A 24,408-nucleotide genomic window follows, 5' to 3' on the forward strand; every position below is an offset into this window, starting at 1 on the left:
GACCTAACCTTTTCTTTCCAAGCTCTTCACATCCTCCTAAACATTGCACATTTACATGTCTTTATGCAAAAAATTTACATATTTTTATATCTGTCTCCACAAACTGGAATATAGTTTCCACAAGGAGCAGAGATTTTTCCATCTTTTTTTTTAAGTAGGCTCTCTGCCCAACGTGGGACTTGAACTCATCACCCCAAGATCAAGAGTCACATGTTTTATGGGCTGAGCCAGACAGGTGGCCCTAGGAATAGGGATTTTTGGTTATGTACTCTGGTACCTAGAATAGCTGCAGTGGTGCTGGGCACACATAAGTGCCAAATACATACATGCTGGACAAAGAAATCGATTTACTAGTGTTTCTGCAAACTCTTTATTCCCACCTGTCACTTTAAGAAAAACACATTTAATATGGGTTTTGAAAAGCTGGTGATTCCCTATTTATTACCATTCTATCAACTGGGCCTAAAATTAAGTATGAAAAAGTCTCCAAACTGGTACCACTTATATGTTAAAAGGTAACCAGCAAAGCAGATGAGCAGATGACTGACTATTCATGGCCATTCATGAGCAAGAGGACCCTCTAAGCCACCAAAATAAACATACTAGACCCCTCAAATCCTTAAAATCTAGTACACACTTTTGCTAATAACTATTGGTCTTTATGACTAAAGAACATCGGGTAAACTGATGTCAGAGAATAAAACATAATGGGACAGTCATCTATAAATGAGTTATTTTTCGGGAAACATCTTTGTACATCTGAACATCTTCATACATCCATGAGCTTCCCTGGTCTGTCAAATATCAAATGGAGGTGGGCTATGGGAACTAATTAACCATGTACAGTCTGATGCCTGCTCAGCATGGGTCAATACTCTGAAACCTGCAAACTCTAAAAAGCTTCCAAGAATGCTGTGTTCAGACACCCCCTGCCTTGGAATGACATCAGTAGCAGTTTAATGGCCTATACCAGGGATTGGAAACCAGGGACCCCTGGGTGGAATTCAAGGGGTCTCTGAACTTACACTTCTTTATAGTCACTAACCTGTAACTGAAACTTTAGCATTTCCTTCGATCCTAAATAAATGTAGGCAACAAATACAGCAGTCTTAGCAGTGGCTGTGACCTTGTCACAAGTAAAAAATAGTTATTTTCCAAACACATTCTAGTTGCCACTACTACCTCAAAGTATTATTCACGCTCGTCACTACTTCGAAACCCTGGTACCTTTCAGATCTAGTGCTAGGTCTTATTATTTACTGAGCCCAGAAAGAAGCACATATATTATCTATAACTTTAAGAATGCTTTTGATAATGATTTCCAAATAATTAAGCTATAGGCAATCCTCTATCTTTTATTTCATGCAACTGAAAATATTAATCTGACAAGGGAGCTAGAGGCTTTACCAACTTGCACAAGCTATCTTAAGAACAAAAGAAAAAAAAAAGAACAAAAGAGTTCAGGGGTGCCTGGGTGGCTCAGTTGGTTAAGCATCTGCCATTGGCTCAGGTCATGATCTCAGGGTCCTGGGATCAAGACCACTGTAAGGCTCCCTACTCAGTGAGGAGTCTGGTTCTCCCTCTGTCCCTCCCCTGATGCTCTCTCTTTTTCTCTATCTCAAATAAATAAAATCTTAAAAAAAAAAAAAAAAAAAGGAAGAACAAAAAAAAGTTCAGAATCTTGGTAAAAATAGAGATGTGAGTAAGCAATACTCACTTGCAATCCGAACAATAACATTAATGAGTCTATGGCATTCGCTTCCTCAGGGATCTCTGAGCTGGAGACCTTTTGCAATGAGCAAGAAAGAATACCATGTTCCCTTTGCATTTTAGATTCTTTTAGACAATTATAATTAGAACACCTGTCCAGCAACTGTAGATCAAACAGACTAAGCTTGGCACACCTCCATCTCCCATATTGGATGAACCACAGGATGGCCAAGACTCAAAAATAATAAGTGAGTCAATATAATTTCAAAAGATGTGTCTCCTGCACCTACTATGTGTGAGATACACGGGCCACAGAAGTTGTTTAGGTACAACATATGAAGGTCATGTCCACCATGGTGCAAATATGCGGATGATCTAATAACTATTCTAGTCTTATCAGCAATGAACTTTTCTTTTTTAAGTAAGGAAGAGGGTTTTTGTTTCTTCTGCTCAGAGAGAACAAAATTGGGGCTCTTCCACATGCCAGAGGAAAAAATAAGTAAATAAATCAGCTACTCTCTGTGAAAAGTTCTCTCTTCTATTAACACTTCATTATTTAGGCGATGGTTGAAAATAGACTCCTCATTTTGATCTTCTTCCATTGATTGCGTGGCACGGAAAAGAACTATGAACGCACCCCCTCTCTTATTTCATTAGCAAGACTTAAAGGGGCACAAGGGAGCATTTTTGGATGATGGAAATGTTCTAAGTTATGACTACAGCACTGGAAACAGGAGGGTGCGCGTTGGTTAAAACTCATTGAATTGTGGGTCTAAAAATCGACGAGCTCTAGTGTATATAAAGTGAACGTCCAAGAAGTTGACTGAAAACAAAATTCCCTACTAAATTTTAAATCACACTTCTCCTTTTCAGAGAGAGAGAGGCTATTGGGGTTTTTCAGTTCTGCTCTCTGTGGTGCAACCACATCTGAAGTCATGCTGTTATCATTTGAGTATCCGTGGCAAGCAGCTCGGTGGCCCCCAGAGGGATGACTAAGTGCAGAGAGCGAAGAATGAATTCCAATAAAGAGGCGCCTTGTTCCCAAAATGTCTCTTTCCTGGAACTGAAAAATGTACCACTCGGCTAACAAAAAAGGAACTTGTCGCTGTGTTGTTACCATGACCACCTTTTATTGAGCATCTACTATGTGCACCATTATCTCTAATCTTTACAAAATCCTAGAAATTAAGCACAGTTGGGCCCTTGAACAACAGGAATCTGAACTACATGGGGCCACTTTTATTTACATAGATTTTTTTACAGGACTGCACATGTATTTTCTTTTCCTTATGACTTTTTGTTTTTGTTTTTTAAAAAAGGTTTCATTTATTTATTTGAGAGAGAAAGAGAGCAAGCGAGAGAGCATGAGCAGGGGCAGAGGGAGAGGGAGAAGCAGACTCCTTCACTGTGCACGGGGCCCAATGTGGGGCTCAATCTCAGGACCCTGAGATCACGATCTGAACCGAAGTCCACTGCTTAACTGACTGAGCCCCTCAGGCACCCCTCTTTATGACTTTCTTAATAATATTTTCTTTTCTCTAGCTTACATTATTGTAAGAATACAGTACACAATGCATATAATATACCAAATATGTATTAATTGACTGTTAATGTTATCGGTTAGACTTCCAGTCAATAGTAGGCCCTTAGTAGTTCAGTTTTGGGGGAGTCAAAAATTATACTCGAATCTTTGTGCAGTTAACACCCCTAACCCCTGTACTGTTCAAAGATCACCTGTATATTAGCACCTCGTTTTTTGCCAATACCACAAAATTTGTAAACAGTAAGGACGCTATAAAACCCAGCTATAGTTTAGAACCCAACTCCCATAATGAAACTCAAGCATACATAAATGTCCCCAGGAATCTATCTAAGTACAGGTACAAAAGACCGGGACATTTTAATCGCATGGCAGCTTTTTCACCCCACAGGATCCAACCTATCGGTTTCAATCTGCAGGTGGAAGTCACCCAAAACTGGAGTTAGTGCTTTTTTTCTGACAACAGCGAGCTGATCTTTGAGTCACCAATTTAAAAACCAAGGACTGTCAGAGCTGCAAGGAAAGCTAGGAATAACAACTGAAATTCTGAGACTCAGCTCTGGATTTCAATTTTTCATGATTGCGTTGCCTTGCTCCTTGCATAAACAAAGGTGGCATTTCTACTCGGCAGACACATTGTGATAAGTACGGCCATCCCCACAAACTTTAGAGCTCCAAATGAGGCTCATTTATTTTAGAATTCATTCCACTTCACCAACCACAATTAGCACGAGCACACATATAATTTAAAAATAATCTCCTACAGAATGTACTTGGACAACAGTCATAAACATTACCAGCTCATAAATGTCCTCCTCAGGCTTTGGAACGTAGTGTTGCATTTTGTTTTCTATTAGAAATTTCAGACGCAGGTAATGAGCAGAATGATCCAGTTGATGTGTCTGGGACAAAAGAAAGGAAAAAGAAGAGACAATGTCTGTTCAATGGCAAATAAGAGTAATTAGCGCACCACTGACATACTATCATGTACCCCCCGAGAATCATAGAGATTTCTTACTAAGGAGGGGGTAAGGTTCCTATACCTCTTAGAAGGTTTATGTCTAAATCTCAAAGTCTACACTTGATCTTAGCCAAAAGACCGAGAAGCGATCAAAGTCTAAAAGCATTTTCATTGAACAGATGAATAATATTCCATGGATAGCTTATGAGTTCCACAGGAATGACTGAGTCACATCTTCACTTCTACTGATCTGAGTCATTATGCTCTTTAACACTGGTTTTGCAACAAAACCCATCAACGAGGCCCTTCAACAGAATTCCAAACCTACAAAGGTGATTAAAGAAGAAAAGTAACAGAAAGGCAAGGAAGTATTCCTAGTGATAGAAAAAAGCTATGCCCTGGCAAAGTTGTTTTTCTAACCACATGGGGACACTGGGACAGTTGTTAACAGTTCATTTGCAGGCAAGTCAGTGTGAAGACAAGGCATTTGGATTTTGGTCTTATTTATATACACCCCGAGTGAGACTCCCTCCGGGGGCAGTGCAGACGGGCATGGGTCCAGCTTTGGAAACACACTGAATGACTTGCCCAAAGAAAACAATTCTAAAATAGTTAAGGATTGAAATTTCCAGGCCTGCTCCTTTGGTCCAGAACAGGTCAACTGATTTTTCCCTTCTAGAAAGTCCTCTTTGATTTAATGTTGCGGTAAAAAGCAATAGAGGCAATGTAGTTTTGTAAATAATCCTCAGTATATATTAATGAAGATGCAAGAGAAAAAAGTAAGAAAGTGCTCTTCAAAGAAGGTTACATAGCAGCCTGAAAATGTATTGATAGAAAATGTTTAAATCAAGTCTTTTTTTTTTTAAAGCATTCTTATCTTTTAGAGATTCATCCTAAAGTACTAGTAGATAAAGATATGATGTCTGCAATATGCTTCCAAAATAATCCAGAGCAGGGGGTGGAAAGGAGCTAGTAAACAGATGAAGCATAATTCGGTAATCATAGAACCTTGGCGATAAATACGCAGGAGTTTATTACATGAATCTCTACTCTTAAATAAATTTGAAACTTTTCATAAATATAAAATCACACCAAAAGCTCCACTGGTGAGAATTGTTTCAATAGAAGTGAAACTGATTTTTCACTGGTTTAATCTGCTTTCTATTTACTCTGCCCATCCCCCCAAAAACATTTTAAAGACCGAAGTAAGATCATCCCAACCATTATTCCAATAATAATCAATCACATCTAACATAATCTTAGGTCTGCCAGACACCATGTGAAACACTGTAGATATAGAAAATAATAAGACATAAATGCAGCCTTCAGGAGTATGTATGACTGTGGGGAATGGGTGTGCAGAAAATGGAAGATAGGGTGGTGGTGGCTTTGCTTTAAAAAAAATATATTTTATTTATTTATTTATTCATGAGAGGCACACACACACAGAGAGGCAGAGACACAGGCAGAGGCAGAAGCAGGCTCCATGCAGGGAACCTGGTGCGGAACTCAATCCCGGGACTCCAGGATCACACCCCAGGCTGAAGGCGGTGCTAAACCGCTGAGCCACCGGGGCTGCCCTGCTTTTTAAAATAAATATACGTGCAAAATTGGCATCCTGCATTATTATCAAAGCACACTTCCAGAAAGCACAAATGAGTTCGTTCTAAACACCCAGCAGAATGATAAAGAAGTTTCGATCAGTGATTCTTAGGAACCCCCAATCACACTGCATCCTCTTCCTGAGTAAAGTTACCATCTGAAGCCCACTGTGTGATCACCACTGAGCCTGTGTACCTTGATTTCAGGCTCTGTCTGTATTGGAAATCAAATGCTCAGTGTCTGACAGACCCAGATGACTGGTCTAAGATAAAAGAGTGTATGGGTAACCCAGAGAAGCGTAAAACAGGCAAGTTTTAAAGTGTGCCATCTATGGCTTGTGGGAGAGCTGCTGAGACAAACATCAACGAAATAATAATATTTAGAGTAATATGATAAGGAAAGTTTCCCTCCAGAGATAGAAGCTGCAAATGCTTCCCACCTACCTAGGTCCTCACTGAAATCTTTAAGTGGAAGAAAAAATTTATTTCACCATCTGTTTCTGACTGAGGTAGGCAGGGAAGAGAAATGAAACTCCATAGGGTCTTGGTTAACAGGAACAAATCTATTTGGCAACCTGACTGTCATCATTAATAAACACTCTGTGGACACTCCCAGTGAGGCTGCCACTTAGACAGTCTTCTGGAAGTCGGACCCAAATAGCAACCTCACCTAAGAAGCTTCTGGTTCCTGAACCCTCAGTGTGAGAGACAAATGGCTCACGGTCAGGCACCAGAGATGTTAAGATGGTCCCGATGAAGACTAGAGATTCTCATCACACCTTAAATGCTACTGTGCTGAAACATTTACACAATGTACAGAGAATGACAAATGACAGCTGTCAAAGTACCTCACTTAACATAACACAGCAAAGACAACAAGAGAGTGATAAATACGATAGTCATGAGACTGATTCTTGCCACCCCCTTTACCACCATCTTTTTCAAATTTCATTAAGTTACAATAATGTCTTGATGATTTAGAAAAATTAAAATGGCACATGCAACAAAGGAAATTTTAAATGGTCTTCCTTGTAACCAAGGCATCCTTAGATTGGTCAGTAAGCAGTTACCCTAAAAATGGGACGTTGGATCAATATACCAGAGTGTCTATCATTTTGGTAAATATTTCTCAGTTATAAGCCCTCACTGGTCATGGCTGCTCCAACTTGAAGGCAAAATCCTAATGAATTAACTGATGAATTACCTCATTCTAACGAATTAAATCAGATCATCGGAAGCCTCAAGAAGAGTTTTATGCTTCCCAAGTATCTGCAAGTCAATATACCAAAGCAGGTCGAGCAAATTACCATGTTCACAATGCATCTTTGTGCAAAAAGAATTCCAAATATCAATGAATATTTTAACATGGCAATTCTAAATATTTGGCCTGCTGTAGACTTGTAAAACATTCAGGAGAAAGCTTCCTAACTCAAGAGAGATTCAGTGAGGGAAAAATTTAAGTGGTACCAATTTGTTTCTCGACGTACATTTACTTAAGTTACTTACAGAGTGTTTGATTCATTTTGAGGCCATGCAGCCACAAGTTATACCTAAAGATAAATATTACCATAGAACAAGTACTAGTTTAATTGGCATTTTTTTTAATTTGCATCTACTTCAAAGAATGAAAAAGGAAAATACAATGCAGCTTTTTTCAGTAAATACTTTGAGCCAATTATGATAATAATATGATCTTTCAATCCATTAGGGTTTGCTCTTCCATTTCTGCCCAACTTCTCAGGGAAACATAAAAGCATGCAGTTATCACATATAGAAGTCCATGCAAATGCAAACACACACACACACATGCACGCACACACACGCACACGCAAGTGCTACTACGGAATTTCCAAAGATATTTACTCTCTCCTTCAAGGTGACTTTTTTTTTTTAAGCCAGTGGTTATTAGAATAATCAAAGTCATAAGCCAACATAGTGATGGCATGAAATAAAACTGATCTGAGGGATACATGTGAATTACATCAATTAAGTATGGGTGAGTGGATTTTTGGCAATTATTTTGATAATTGCAATGATCAGAATATATCGAAAACCCACAGGCCAACGTGGTTACCTGCTACATTTAGCAACAATCTTTTTCGTAACATCCATAACATGAACTGTACATGAAATGTAGATCTTGAAACATTTACTATACCAGAACTTGACTGGTGCTCGGATGGCAGATGACAAACTGATGTGAAATGATGTGGATCAGATAGGATAGGAAAGAGAATGAGCTGAATGCAAGAGACAGAAGAAAGAGATTGATTATTAAATATTAGAAAAAGCATCCATCACCAACGTTGAGAATGACAATAAAGAAATAAGAGACAGACATTCTGACAATCACCTTTTTTTTTTTCAGTCCCTCCTCTGAGAGCAAAAAACACTCACCATTAATTAGATCATTAATAACATGTGGCACTGTTTCCCCATTATCTCTTCCCCTCTTAAGAGTAAAACTGGCTCCACTAATTACAATAAAGTGTTTTCCAAAGAAGAAGCCAGCTTTAGAAGGCACCTGGCTCTTAGCACACTATATAATTTATCCTACATGGGTGCTTTCCCAGAGACCATCAATTTCTTAAAGTGCACACAAAAGTTTTCCATTTTTAAACTCGTGACACTTATTAAGCTTGTTCCACACCATACTGTTTTTGTCTTTATTTCTACATTTGGTGAAAAAGAGCTGAGGATCCAAAGAAAATTGGGCAGGACGGCCTTCGGTTGTTAGAGAAAGGGATGAATGCCCTCAAAATGCCATCAAAAGCCTTTCAAGTGACAGAAATAAACACTTTCTAGGGTTTACAGATCCGACTTGCTCTCTATCTAAAGATGGTCCCTAGTCGCTGTGACAATATTCCTCATTCCTTTAAGTTTCTATCAAGGCCAAAGCTTGAAAAGTACCTAAAATTGGGCCCATCACTATTTTTTCCCACTCACTGTTCAATTTTCGACCAATCAATGGTCATCGGAAAACTGTGACCTACCCTTCAATCCCTAATTCTGTCTGAGGCTGATGCATACAGGAGGCACTAAAGCAATGCCATCCCCCAGAAGGACCCCCCAGAGTTTGGCTTATGAAAAAACAAAAACAAAAACAAAAACCCGACAGAGTCCTACTTTTGACACCTACAGCTGCAGTTCTGAGAATAATTCCCATAGCTCTGCAGAATATTAATGGGTCTCTAAAGAATCGTGCTAATCTATAAATAAAAGAATGCAGAAATCCTCAATAGACCAATTTTGTTAAGTAATTAAAATGAAAAATGTGAACAGAAACACCATTATCTTCAAAAAGCTGGAATTCACGTACGTGAAAGATTCAAAGCATGAAACAGAGTATCATTATTTTTAACACCTATGTGGGGGCTGGTTTTAGCTTTGTCCTGAAACAAATGGCCCTTCTCCATTTCTTCCACATCAGGCTTATTTGAGCCAGACTGTTTCATTTCTCCCACTCATAGAAAAGAGCCATATTTTTTTTTTCTTTACAAAGGCCCTAGTGATTGTTTTCTTTAACAAATTCAAAAATTGCTGATTGTAGAATTAAACAGAGACAGCACTAAGGTGCTTGTTCTGGTCGTGAAAGTTAGTTAGTGTTTAGAAACCATTGTGTTGAGTGAAGAGGTCCTAAAAATGTCATTATACCCATCCAATTTCTTCTAGGGCAAAATTATACCAGAAAGGTTTCCACTTGCCCTTTAGTGGCCCTGGGGAAAACCATCACACTGTCTAAAGAATATATTCTAGATTCTTTTGACCCTTCTGATCCTTCCTGATGACTGACCTGGTACCGGAGGAAACACCCAGGCTCAGAGCAGCCAGGTAGTTGTGGGCCCCGTCTCTCCCTTGCAATTGCCTATGATGTCTCCAGGCCAGGAGCTGTGACTCTCTGAGCCTCACCTTCTCCATCTGTATAATGGGGCGGGGTTAGGGTGGGGCATCAGTGTTTTCTCAGGTTTAATTGGACTACTAAATAAAACTATCAGTGCTATCAATTGTGTGAAAGTAAAAACAGGCACATGAGAAAAGCTCTTTCCTTTCCTCTTTTGCTTCCCTTTCTCAAGGGACTTCATCCGGCTGCCTTTCAGGGGCAAAAAATATAAAACCATGTTGACCTTGAAAAAGATTTGGAAGTTTCTCAGCTTAAACTGGAAGCAGAGAGAGTGAGCTCAGGCATTTGTCACACGCACACAAAAGAGGCTAATGATGTGTTTTATAGGAAAGGGAGTTTCCCATCACAGAGGTCACACATATTTATTTCAGTTTCTCCCTACCCAGATGGCCATGGTGTGTCCATTGCTGTCAAAGAGCAGGTAACACACAGTACACATACCATTAAATACGTGTGTGTGTGTGTGTGTGCGTGTGTGTGTAGAAAATGGAAGGGAAGGCAAAGACCAGAATGTCTGCATTATTACTTCTAGATCTTGTAAGGGTACGTATCATCTGCTTTGTTCTTTACCTAAATTTTCTAAAAATTTTTGCAATGAATAAGCAATACATTTATTATAAACCTATGAAATATACATATTCAAAGAAGCCACTGAAAAAGAATCCCTGTCCTCCCAAGGCCAAAGAACTGTCTGCCACTTATTATACATATGATCACAAAGGAATCCAAAGCTGCTCTGGGAGAAAAATGGAGGTATACTTGGAATGCTTTCCTCTCTTGCACTTTCTCAATTTCCATGTGTGCCATGGAAGATGCCTCCAGCCCCCACTGCTCTTCTCAAGGAAACGACCCCAAGTACTTTCATATCGTGCAGATCAGAAATAACCCCAAGTACTTTCATACCTTGCAGATCAGCTCCAGGGTGTCCCGGGCAGTGTCGCCTGGCCGGACGACTGTCAGGGCTGGCTGATTATTTGGCAGACAGAACCAGGACGGAGTGAAATACTCATGGACCCAAATGTCGCAATCAGGATTGTGCTGGTGGACGCTGGGCAAGACCATTTCTTTTTCCCTCTACGGTAAGAAATAAAGTTAGCCGGGCAACAATAGTCAGGCTTTGCCATCTTAGATTCCTTGGATTGTACATGGGGATTAATTATTTCCATGAAAATGGCCCAGAGCAGAAGTGGTGGCACTGGTTAAGGAGAGAGGGGAATGTTCAGAGACAGGAAGAAACCACTGGGGAAAGAGCTTTAATGGGGAGGAGAGATTTCTTAGATACAAAGCAGACCGTATACCTGGTCCACGGCCTCCATAGGTGGGCACTGTGTGAGCGGGTACCAAAATTTGGAAGAAAGAAAGAAACGGGTCATCCATTCAGCTCAGCATTCTTGCTAGGATTTCTTCCACAAACCCATCTTAAGTTAGATAGAGTAGGGCATTCCTACAGCAAGAATGTCTACTGGGTGAGACAATGAGGCCTCAAGGAAACTTCTAAAGAAAAGACGCTCTAGCACTACATATTTACAGGTAGCATCATTTTTGTGCTTGCATTTGACGTCCAGGACAGCTCCAGGAGGGAGACAGTACCGTTCCCCAGCTGAGGTTAGGAGACCCTCAGGCATGGGCTTTGTGGCCTTCTAAGGCTGTTGCCATACTCCACCCTCTCCACTACTCTACCTGAGGGCCAGAGAGCAGCATCAAGTTTGTAAGGAAATGGGAGAAGACGTGTCTTACATACACATTCAGCAGCTGGATTAATCTAAGCGAGCTAAGCTAAAGCACCCAGTAGCAATGAAACAGGAGACCAATCTCTTTGAAAGAAGCAAACAAAGAATGATGTTAGATTTCAGCAATGAAGCAAGAATACTGATGGGCAAGTTGTACTAAGACAAGACTTGATTAGTGGTTCATAACCAGGCCACTGATCATTAAATACATATCTAAAGGTTACCAACAACAAGGCTCGTATTCACAAATTACGAGAAGAAACAAATTTCCAAACAGAGGTTGAGAGGTAGCCATGTAACAACTTCCATTCATAAAAAGAATGGATCCCAGCATGGGTGAAATATTTTTGTAAAGGTACTAAGCTAAATTCAGTTGACAAGACAGTTTCAGCTCTGGCTTTGAAGGATATCACCTTTGCAGATAAATTGAACCCCTAGGAAGGAATCGGCAAAGAGCAGTCAACTTGGCTGAATCCCATTAACTAAAACTGGAATCTTCCTACTGCTCCCATGCACGACATTTTTTCTTCTTTTTAGGATTTTTTTTTTTTTTTTTTTTTGTATATGTGCTGCCAAAGCGAGCACTTTAGGATTTTTATTTATTTGACAGAGTGCAAGCACAGGGGAGGGGCAGAGGGAGAAGGAAAAGCAGACTCCCCACTGAGCAAGGAGCCACATGGGGCTCGATCCCAGGACCCTCGGATCATGACTCAAGTGGAAGGCAGTCGCTTAACCAACTGAGCCACCCAGGCGCCCTCCTCATGTACCATGTTAAACAAGTGTCCCTTAGCACTGGATCAACCCAGGCTTTGCACTGAACCAGCTCTTTGAGATCAAGGCATTCTAGCCAGCCAAGAAGTGGAATAAGGAATGATCTCGGAGAAACAGAAAAACAAAAGGGACACAAAAATCCAAAGGAAAAAACAAATGCAGGTTCCAGGATCTGTGTGCCTGGAGAAGATATCCTAACATTAAAAGTGAACTAATAATAGCATGCAAGATGAGTTACCTCACTTCAGAAATGGCTTCATTAACATCAGAAACTATGCTTGGATGGCACATAGATACAGTGATTTAATTACACCAGATCTCATCAGAGAGAGTTTTTCAAAGAGAGGGCGGTGGATGGGTATTTCCAAGGACAGCTGCCTTGGCACCCACGATGACATAATCCAGGAGTAGTCTGAGTATGAAAGTGAGAAAAGGCCTGCCCCTGGCCACCCTTTTCTCTTCCCTATCTAGTGGCCAGAACTCCCCATCACACCCTGGTTTCAGAGGCTGAACTCCCATCTAGAATGCGGGGCTGTGTTACTGCTGACCCTCCATCGCCTGGTTGCATGGCAACCAAGAGCTGAACTCCCTGTCATATTGATTCCGAGTCCGAGAACCAGAGGATCATTCCAAGGTCACATTATCAACATCAGAACCCCCTGAACAAAGAGGTTGCTGGTATCACTACACGAGGGTCTTTAAAACTAGGGATGTCCATTTATTTAGAGTCTGAAAAAAAGTGGCCCAGGGAGAAAAAAAAAAATCAATATTCTTTATGGGCTTTCAATCAGAGCAGTTTGACAACCCCTTTTAAATCCAAGCACAAGGTTGGAACAAGTCTGTGAATCTTTAATTGAATACTTGTCTTCAGGAGGCAAATGCATTTTTTTTTTTTTTAAAGAATATACTATCGGAACAGTTCTTTGAAATTAAAGGGAACAAAACAGCATGTGTGGGCAGAGAGGGAGGGTAATAAGAATTCACCTCTTGGGGATGAAAATTGGATATAAAAGGAATTGGCAATGGCATAAAACACTAGCTCCCCAGAACCCAAATTTCGTCTTAAATTCTACATGGAAAATCACACATCCAAAGGATAAGTGCTGAAAATGTTATGTCAGCAGGAGCATGTTCTTACTGCTACCAAGTCTTAAACAGAAAATGCTTTTCCATCTTTTACTGACCTGTTACATAACTTTGAAGATCTGAGCATTTCGGTATCTTAACGGAGGCCACATAATTTTAGGATCCCAAGAAACCATGGAATTGTGTGATGTCGATACATTTGTGGTACTTTTAGAAAAGGAATGTGTTTATTTTTACCTTGCCATCTGGAACAGTGTCATCAAATATTCCCTCTAAAGATTTCTTTACAGCGTCGGATCCCTCACCGAACACCTGCACATACAAAAAGTATCATCTTAAAAAGGACCTTGGGCAAGAGGGCAAACAAAGTATGGGAGGGAGACGGAAAAAGAATATGGCTCTTAGAAAACATTCCAGAAGTTTCCAGATACTCCTATCTCAGATCTCTAAATAGGGAACATAATTCATGGTAGTAGACCATGTAAAACACGTTCCTCTAACTGGATCACATCCCTTATCTTTGACAACTGAAATAAATAAATAAATAAATAAATAAATAAATAAATAAATAAATAAATAAACAAACAAACAAACAAACAAACAAACAAGCAAATTAAGTAAGTAAGTAAGTAAGCTGGCTTTTAGATCTGGATAATTCATTTAGATGTAAAGACAATAGATTAAAAAAGCAATGAACTAGGTTTGTTCACACTGAAGTGTTTCTGCAATTCCCTCATATACACGATCAAATATTTATCAGTAATTAATTTTTCATACTCTGTTGGGTAGAACTTGAGAACATACATTTATAGTACTTTCTACAACACCACAGAAAAGGTGTTTTTTTTTTTTAATTTAAAAAACAGAAGTTCGTTTCTTGAAATTAAATGAATTCTGCGAAGTAGTCAAAATCTAAACATGTAGACAGGAGAACCGCTATATAAATTGGCTTCAAACCAATCACGTACTGTCAGGATAAGACACATGATTAAGAAAAAGCCTTTCTCCAGATGCAAATGAGATCAATAGAAACATACAATTTTTATCCATTTCAAAGTACAGAATTAACAAGTAAATTACTGTTGGTATGCTTATGGCTAAGCAGTTATTTTTTTTTAAACCCTTGCTTTAAGAGAGAATAATAAGAATTGTTTATAAGATATTGCACAGGTAAAACATCCCCTTGGACTCAGTTACCTCAAGCATCCACTTCAACAGCAATAGGACTATAACATAACCTGATGCCGATAAAGCAGAACCACATGAATCAAGGCGTTGGATGGAAAGTAAGTTCAAGCCAAGTTGCCAACTGCAAATCCTGGCATATATTTTAGTGATGGTCTGAGTCATTTGTCATCACAGGAGGATTCACACAAAACACCACCACCACCTCCCAAAAGGAGTGGGGGGGTATCTGGACTGTGAATGTCCTTGTTTCGTGGCAAGAGCCTCCATGTCTCTTGTATGATTTTTTTTTTTTTAATGAAATAACGACTTTCCTCGAAACTGTTTGTTCTTTAAAATTACACAGAAGCAAAACCCCTGGTAGCCATCTTGATGTTCCACCTTCTCCAAGGACCATGGAATAAACCATGTGATTGCTCAATCCCGGCCCACTTATTATTTGCTCATCTGGTTTCCTGCAAATTCCATCAAGGATGTAGGTAACCCACATTTAAATAGTGAGCATGATGTCAGTTAAGAACACAGGACATCAGTTTTCAGGATTAATGTCTCCTTTAAATTCCAGTTCTTAAACTAATGGCTGGAATTGTGAGAACTAATAATGAGGGATCTTTTTTATCAAGTTGGTCAACTGGCTTCAGTAAGGGCACAGAGTGAAGAGGTCAGATTGGCGATCCTAGCCACAACTGCTAAGATGCTCAATGCCTCACTTTGCAGCCACCATGATGTATGACTCCAATATTCTCCTTCTCCTGAAAAGACCAATACCTATGTTCCTTCAGTCCCTAAAGCCTGTATGAGCACTCCTGGAGCCACTTGCTTTCACAAAGCCATTGGAGGAGGATAGATAATGACAATGGAGAGAGGTTTCTAGAAGTGATTCCAGCAGGATGGCAGGCTATTCTAGAAGGGGTAAAAGCAACAAGGCCACATCATATGGTGACCAGAGGCGAACCCCCTACTACTCTTGGTGGTGCCATTAACAATGTTAACTGGAACCGAGAGGAACAGAGATCCTCTTCAGGCCCCAGCTTCGGGGTAGAAGGGCGTCATGGCAGTGGTCAGGGCACTGGGATTCCTGGTTTCTCATACTGGAAGGCAGAGGAATGGCCCATTTAATGTCAATCCCAAAAAGTAAAGGGCAAAGCAACAATCCAATTTCTCTGGAGGCTGCCTTTGATCCGGTGCCAGAAGCAGCTTCAAGAACTCTGTGCTCAGGTGCCCACTTGGCTTCATCAACAAGCCCCACTTTTTCCCTGAAGACTCAGGATGAATTGTGCACTTTCAGTAGGTCTATAATTAACCCGGGTTTGGAAAGCATGCAGGTGGGAGACTGGAGCATGGTGTTAGACTAATAGCAGAGCTCAAAGTTGGGAGTTTACATGATCTATTAAAAGCATCTAGTACAACCAACTTCTTTGTGTCAACTCGCTGATTTGAAATAACACCCAGTATCAATAAAGGAACACACACATGCTCACACATCCCTACAGTGAGCTGGCCAGGGAAGCGATCTGTGCTTGCTCTTTCATCCTCCCTGGAAGCTACCTGATTGATGCTGGGGCGTCCCTGCTTCTTTTTGGAGGTAGTGTCCAGACCCCAAAGAGAAGAAAACCTGCTCCTTCTCTTGCTTGCAGATCTGGACATGGCCTGAGTACGACGTCTCACTCCAGTTTCACCAGTACGCGCAGCCACCTAAGGACAGCAAGTCACAACAGCAATGAAAGATATGCATCAGGACCACTCACCTGTTCCTCAGAGTCCCCACTAAGTCATGCCTCCAGGGAGCATCTCTCTACGTGCTAGATGGGATGCTGCCCCATTCACGAACTCATTAATAAAGCCAATTAGATCTCCAAATTAACAGAAATTTTTTAAAAAGCCAACACTCAGCCCACTGCCAAAGCATTTAATCTATGGCTCATATACATGGGTACTCTGAGGGCCCTTTGTGGATTTAAAATATAATCGGAAGGCTGGCAAACTCATTCTAGAAAAATGATGCCTGAGCGTTGGCCAAAAACAGTGAAAACAATACATGTTGGTTCCTGTGATTCCCTGTGAAAAATCTAAATTTACCAATTCTTCCACTAATTTTCTCAGGATTACACAATTTCCTTCTTAGGGAAGTGACAGTGGTCTTCCAATATCATTCTCCCTCTACCTCAGTCAGAGCAACACCCCATGTAGCTGGGCACATGGCTTCCCAAAGTTGACTTATTTTCCTTTGTGGCAGGACATGGGCTTGTGGCTAAGTTCTGGTCAAAGGGAGATAAGCAGAAGGGCTATGTGCAATCTCTAGGCATCATCCTCAAGAGGGGGAGGATTTCCACTATCCTTCACTTCCCTCCTTCTCGACCAAGGAGAAGCTAACTCGTCTAGGACATTCAGATAGAACTCTTTCCAAGGATGGCAGGACAATTAGATGGAAGGGAGCTGGATGTGTGAAAATGGTGAAGCCACCTTAGTAATCTTAGATGTCCTGTTTAGGTAAAGGTGGTGGTGGCGGGGGGGGGGGGGCGCAGGGGGGTTCTGTTTTGTGAAAAGAAAGAAAGAAAGAAAGAAAGAAAGAAAGAAAGAAAGAAAGGAAGGAAGGAAGGAAGGAAGGAAGGAAGGAAGGAAGGAAGGAAGGAAGGAAGGAAGGAAGGAAGAGGGAGGGAGGGAGGGAGGAAGGAAAAAGAAAAGAAGGAAGGAGAAAGGAACGGAAAGGAAAGGAAGAAAGAAAAAGAAAAGCTAAACTCTGTTGAGGTTTTCACAAGATGCCAACAACCCAAATATTTCTGAGCGCATCACCCCACATTTAAATCTACCTCTGGGATAACGGCTCAAGTCAAGGCTGCATTTCAGTGAGTCCTTCCTTCCCAGGCAACATTCATGCTTGAAGTGTTATCCTATAGGTTATAAGTAAAGTCCCAGGAACTTAAGGGAACTTTTGCCAGGAGGTCTCACTAGGCCACCCACAGGCTCTCCTTTCAAATAAGGGAGTGCCAGGAGGTATAGCAAGTCAGACTTGAAATGAAACCTCTCCACCCATTCTTTGTTGCTAGAGATGAGTTTTGGAACCTACTTGTCATAGATTCCCACTCGGGCCACTCCCAGTGTGATGGCTGCCAACTGGCAGCAGTTAAGGTGGTGAAAACACCTTTGGGTAACATCAGTAGGGGGGTCCCCCTGCCATCAGCACGTGGGTAGAAGGCACACCTCCCTGGGGTTTGCAACACTGACAGGGTAAGTACCCCTGAAGCTCTATGAGTAGACTAAAAACAGGAATCCAAACAGCTTCCCCTACCAGGGGGAAGGTTTTGGTCCCAAATGAAAACAGGAAGATGAGGGAGAAGTCTTCTATTTTCCCAGCTTGGTGGCAAATAAGAAAACCCAGATCCGGGCATATAGAAATGCCTTATCCAAGACCTCATTCCAGAAAGAGCTCTAATCTAGGATTATGCTCAAGGCATTGAGGGCAACAAAAATCAGAAACCAAAAGGCCTCTCTCTGCCTATGTCTCTACCTCTCTCTCTCTCTGTGTGTCTCTCATGAATAAATAAAATCTTTAAAGAAAAAAAAAAAAAAACGGACACCTGGGTGGTCAGCAGTTGAGCACCTGCCTTTGGCCCAGGGCTTGATCTTAGAGACCCAGGATCAAGTCCCACATCAGGCCCCCTGGATGGAGCCCACTTCTCTCTCTGCCTGTGTCTCTGCCTCTCTCTCTCCATGTGTAAATAAAATCTTAAAAAAAAAGAATAGGTGCTGACGAGCGTATACGCCCACGTGACTATTTCCATACTGGTTAAGCTTATCGCCACAAAATGAGGCTAAGAACCACTAAATAAATGGTGTTAAAGTTAAAAATCTAGAGGGAAAAAGAATGCCCATTTGGTCTCATATTTATAGATCTACTTATAAATAGGTAAAACCACCTGTAGATACATATCCACATACACACAAGCAGCCAAATGTAAATATATGGTGATTGTCCCCTACCCTGTTTATATATACATATAATATAAATATATATATGTGTGTGTGTGTGTGTACTAATACTTTGTTTACTTCTTTTGTAGTACACATCAATACCCAGACTTACCATGTCTATTTAATTGCTTTTTATTATGCATCTCCTCGCACAAGAATATAATCTCCAACAGGAAAAGAACTCTGGGTTGTTTGCTGCTAACCCTGATCACAAGGAGAACTGGACGGATGCCAGGCCTCACATTTATTTGGTGACTGAATGAATAAAATAAATCAACCAACATCAGAGAGCAAAAGCAGCGATCCTACATATGTGGTTACGACAGTAACTCTTGATTGTCCCAGAAGAGAAACTTCTACAACCATAAATATTCTCAGTTACCCGCTGACCAGTTGGTTTAGTCTGTTTAACAAATGGGCACTTCACTGAGGGTTCTCACAGTAACTATTCGAAACTGTCGGGGGCCTTGTAAATGGCTAAAGGAAGTGCGACCCCCAACACAATAATAACTCAAAATAAGCAAAGGGATTTAGGGAAGAAGAAAAAAAAAAAGCTGGCAAAGTAACTAGGAGACAAGAGCTCAAGAGTTTCTCAATGATCTTTGCCCAGACAATGCCTCCCTTTGTGGCCGGAACCTGATTACTCTATCATTCTGCTCATCTGTGCAAACAACAACGATGATAACCTTCTTTCAAAGAGTACAGCGGGAACCCTTCAGTTAATTACTGCAAATCACTGAGCATTATGGGAAGCCCTCCCAGTGAATGGGACTTAAATTGTAGCCCAAATCTCCCCGCCCCCAGCCCGCCTGCCCTCACACCTCCTCCTCCCATGCCCCCAACTTAAAAGAAGAAGAAGAAAAAAAAAGTCTGGACAAAGGCTAAATTGAAGCCTGTTTCAATTGCAAGGGAAAAAAAAATCCCTGGGGTCAAATGACAAGGAGAGGAGGAAAAAATAAGTATCCAATAAATCAGACTGGAAAATTCCCTGCCTGGGATCTCCTGCAGAGACTGGAGCAACCAACAGGAGCAGATACCTACCCAGCTTGCCTAATTTTGTTCTGTCTGAAATGACACCCCTCATGGAAAAGAGAAGTTTGCAAGGATACAGAGACATGTGGACACCCAAAGTCACACTGCAGAGGCAGCAGGGTGTGGAGGAGAGGGGGCCACCAAAGGAAAAGAGAGCTACACTTAAGGAATTAAATATTCTTTAAAATCACTGACCAAAAAGCCTAAGTTACTAACCCTCCCATGGCCATCTTCAGCGGGCCAGATTTTAACTGCCTGCCCATCAAAAAACAAAACAAAACAAAACAAAACAAAAACAAAACAAAAACGGTACAGAAATCAAGGGAATTAGGAAATTAGGCAGTCTGAAGATAAATTATGGGAGGGTAACAATACAGTAACTGACTTGTTCCAGAGAAGTTAGCTCCAATGGCTTTAAAGAAAACAAGGCAAAGAAGTTCTAGGTAGACAGCAAAATTATTTCCTCCAAAAATCTATCGAGCCCAGTAAAAATAAAAAGGAATTTGGATGCTTGGGTTTAAAATTAATAGTGAATCTGCATCACTGGCATCAGTAGCACCCTTCACACAAATGCCACCTCGATCCATGACATTCTTGCAATGCAAGAATTATTATCCCAATAATTTTTTTTTTCAGAAGAGGTGAACTGGGATTTGGTCAACTGGTGTCTGGGTCTCAGAGAAACAGTCCTAGACTCTCAAACTGAGAACCATTTTCAAGGCTTATTCATCACAGTGCATTGACCCATCACTAAAAAAAAAGGGGGGGGGGAGTACTTAATAGCTATATGGAGAGGTGGTAGCCAGGGAGACCAAGAAAGATCAAGAGCTGAGCTGTAATTAGCAGAACAAATCAGGATGCCAGTTTTAATAACTCCAGAAATTGGTTTAAGACTTCTTTAAAAATGTAAATCTACCCCTAATTATCTGAATGATGACGCTAATCTATTTATAAAGAATACAAACGCCTTTGACTGAATTACAGCTCTGAATTCAATTGAAGGGTACAGCTGACATGGCAAGCCAAGAGCAGCACAGCTAAGGTTTTCCAAAGCAGTTTCTGGAACCTGAGCCTTCACATTTAATTCCGCAGCAAATGTGCTAAGGTGCAGTACATTTTAAGTGGGTGTTGACTTGGATGGGCTGAAACCATGTTACTCGCACAGCAATTTTTGAGAAGAAAGGAGCCAAAAGTACATAAAGCTGTTCGCAATTTAGCAAGTACATAAAATTACAGATTGCAAACACACAACACGACGATACAATCTGCTGCTCCGGAGGTCAGATGAAAATTCTCTTTCCCAAGCAAATGTGTATGCTGGGCTGGAAACTCATGGAAGATCTTTACCTTCCTCGAATTCATCAGAGATTCAGGACTATACATAACTGATTTCTAGAATTATAATGTTTAAAAATAAAGTGAAAAGGAAGATCTCCAAAGAGATCTATGTTCAATATATGGTGTACACATTTTTGCATGTGTGCACGTGAGAGAGAGAGAGAAAGAGAGAGACAATGCATTTATGGATGAGAGAGCTCTCCACTAACATCTCTACGAGGTTAATATAAAAAAAGCTGCATTCGGATTAAAACCAGGACAGTGCTGAAAGATGACATGAGTTATCAACAAACACTACATGCAGAGATCTCTTAAGATGATACCTTTCGTAGTTTCTTTGCACAATAATTTAGGGCCCATCAGGAGAAGCTTAAGTCATAAATTTCAGGACAGATTCAAATGAAGATCTGTACCCACTTCAGAGGGAGGACATGTCAGAAACCCACACATAGCAGAAAACTAGAAAAACACTTCAGAGACTCCTGTTGAGTCCTGCTCAGGATTAATAGTCAAGATAAATACTTCTTAAACACACCTCAGCTTCTACTCACCAGGGCATGAAAGGATGACACAGAAAAGATCCCAAGACGGCCCATTGCCACTTTTGTTGGTCGGCTTGCGAAAGCAAGTAGCCTTTTGGGGTTTGGCAGTTCCCCACCTTGGAGGCTGGCTAAGTAACAGCGGTAACGAAATAGGTCCATTTGGAACTGTTCAAGATTCTGCTCCCAAACAAAAATCTACAGTGGTGAAAAGGTGAGTAAAAGGGAAAACAAATGTTAACAACTTCATCCCACACAAACATTACAAATCTGTTCTCAAGATATTGATTAGAATCCTAAGGGATAACAATAGGTACCCCAAGTTTCTTAGGGCACAGAAGCTTAAGTCTGTTTTCGTAGCTTACGCGTTACTTCGCAAAGATCTACAGTCATAAATTCAGTCTGGCAAACAGAAAGTAGTATATGTTAGTTGCTTTGGGTCCTCCTGATACAGATGTCATGTTCGTGGGCATTTCAGTCCATCAGCAACAAGTTCTGGGGCAGAAAACCAAGGAAGTAAAATATGTAGGATTTCTACCACTGGAGGGAGGACTCTAGGACTTACCAGGAGAGGACTTTCCATAGAAAGACAAAGACAAAAAGAAAAGTGAGGGGAATTAAAGATCACAGGCAAAGAGACTAGGAGCTTTTGGGAAGAGGTGGGAGGCAGACAGTACAGAGTGGGAAAAAGAAAACACCAGAAGGTGAAGACTGAGGCTCTGGAATAGAATTCCAACCACAGAGTATATCCAAGATATGTCCTCGTTTTTCAAAGCTGCAAAGTAATACCTACTTCCTAAGACTGAAGTGATACTTAAATGAGATCATGCAAGAAGTAAGATGTGGTACAGGGCCTGGTATTCCGTGAAGGCTCAGCGATGTTAATGATGATATGGACAGCGACTATCAGCTCACACCTACCTTTTGCTTTCACTTAAAATGTAGTGTTGGTGTATGCACGTTTTTAGCACTATTCGCAATGGCCAAAAAGTGGAAATGGCCCAAATGTTCATCAATGGACAAATGGATCATCATACCATGGTGTGTTCATTCAATGGAATAATGGCCATAAAGGGGAGTGAAGTACTGATACACACCACAATGTGGATCAATCCCAAAACGTGACGCAAAGGGAAAGAATTCAGACACAAAAGGTCATACGTTACGTAATTGCACTTACATAAAACATCCAAAATTGGTGAATCCATCGAGGCCGAATGCCAGGATTGGAAGGGAGCAATTTAACAGATACGGGGTCTCCCTTTGGGGTGGAGGATGATGTTTGGGAACTGGATAGGGAACTCGTTGCTCAATATTATGAGTTCACACAATGCTGCTGAACTGCAGGCTTTGCAATGGTTCATTTTATGCTACGTGAATTTCGCCTCCGTGACAATAAACACAGTGTCAGGGAACAGAAGGCAAGAACCATGGGAAACCACATGCTGGCCCAAGCCATCAACTGTTCAATGATTTAAATTCACTTACTCGCATAATTATGTCCTAAACGTTAAGACAACGTTTCAAAGCATGACTAGATAGCTATGGGTGACTTTGAAACAAGAGAATCGAAGGCAAACACGTCCTCGGTCACCTCGCGAAATCTTTCCTTATACTTAGGCTCACTGACTGCAACCACATACGCATTTTTAAGAAGAGACTCTACCTTTTCTAAATTTACTGAGGTCAGGAATGCATCCCTGCCACAGCCGAGCTCCGCGTCAACGAGAGAAGGTGCGGAAGGCAAATTGCAGACTTGGCAATTTCACGGATGCCCTAGAATATGCCACCGGTGGGAGTGGGAAGGCTCCTCTATTAGATTTCTGTCTCTCATTCAATGTAATATTTGTGCCCTTCTGCTCCTAACAATCGGCTGTGAACGATGGGAGAGGAAAACTGACAGTCACAATAAAGAATTCAGCAGCCTGGATGACAGGCTGACAACGACAGAACCACATAACCGACGATGCTCTGTGATTCCAAGGAGCGGAGGAACTCAGCACCTAACGATCCCGCCCAGGTCTAAGCGCAGAAGAACGATTACCTGATCTAATATAGTTTTCTTCTTCTTTGAATCGGTGACTGAAGACAGCTGCATCTCGCCCATTTTCTTCATCTTTTCGTCCATATCAATCTTCTGTTCCAGTTTTTTGATTTCGGACTTCAGGAGCCGGAGCGTGTCTTCCTTGTGGTGGTGTCTCGCGACGGCAGCTGCGCAAGCAGAATGGATGGCGGTGATCCAGTTCTCCAGCTCCGTCTGGCTGGTGGTCTGTAAGGGGGGGCAGGGGGGTGCGAGAAGAAACAGCCGACTCTTAAGTGATCAGCAGTGAACCAGTGCATCTCCAGAGAAGCAGTAGCCGGGAGTCAAGGTGACAGGTGTGTATAGCCTGTGGGTCAGGCTAACAACCTTCCTGACCTCCTCGTGCAGAGAAATTTTTTCTTTAAAGATTTTATGCATTTATTCAGGAGATACACAGAGAGAGAGGCAGAGACACAGGCAGAGGGAGAAGCAGGCTCCTCGCAGGGAGCACGATGCAGGACTGGATCCCAGGACCCCGGGATCGGGACATGAGCCCAAAGGCAGACGCTCAACCATGAGCCACCCAGGTGCCCCTTGCAGAGAAATTTACATAAATTGGTCTTAGGTCAGACACCACATCCACCAACCCCCGGCCTCCAAGAGCTGTCTGGAATGAAGTCTCTGTGTCTGCTCCCTCAGGGTATGAACTGAACTCAACTTGTGACGGAATGGATGTTTGTGTCTCCCCCAAATTCAAATGTCGCAATCCTAACCCCTGGTGTGATGGTCTTAGTGGATGAGGCCTTTGGGAAGGTGATGAGGCCGTGAGGGTGGAGCCTTCATGCTGGAGATTAGTGCTCCTAGAAGAAGAGGCCAGAGACCTAACTAGTCCCCTTCTGCCAAGTGAGGACACAGCGAGGAGCCACAGTTTATGAATCAGGGGGGCAGGCCTGCCCAGAACTCAACCATGCTGCCACTCTGAACTGAGACTTCCAGCCTCCAGAATGTGAGAAATAAAGGTC

General features: G+C 41.4%; 1 protein-coding gene across 9 annotated transcripts in view; it reads right to left on the reverse strand.

The window, feature by feature from the left end:
- The window catches only part of TIAM1 (TIAM Rac1 associated GEF 1), a 388,153-nt gene that overhangs the window by 70,016 nt on the left and 293,729 nt on the right, over nucleotides 1-24,408 (reverse strand). For all 9 annotated transcript variants that reach the window (XM_072806723.1, XM_072806716.1, XM_072806719.1 and 6 more), the window contains 6 exons: nucleotides 23,411-23,635; nucleotides 21,379-21,564; nucleotides 16,034-16,180; nucleotides 13,538-13,612; nucleotides 10,617-10,787; nucleotides 4,048-4,152 (listed from right to left, as the gene is read on the reverse strand). In XM_072806723.1, the coding sequence (XP_072662824.1) occupies nucleotides 4,048-4,152; nucleotides 10,617-10,787; nucleotides 13,538-13,612; nucleotides 16,034-16,180; nucleotides 21,379-21,564; nucleotides 23,411-23,635 (909 nt within the window). The remainder of the gene's footprint in view (nucleotides 1-4,047; nucleotides 4,153-10,616; nucleotides 10,788-13,537; nucleotides 13,613-16,033; nucleotides 16,181-21,378; nucleotides 21,565-23,410; nucleotides 23,636-24,408) is intronic.

The sequence above is a fragment of the Canis lupus genome, chromosome 30 (assembly GCF_048164855.1).
Source record: "Canis lupus baileyi chromosome 30, mCanLup2.hap1, whole genome shotgun sequence".
NCBI lineage: Eukaryota > Metazoa > Chordata > Mammalia > Carnivora > Canidae > Canis > Canis lupus.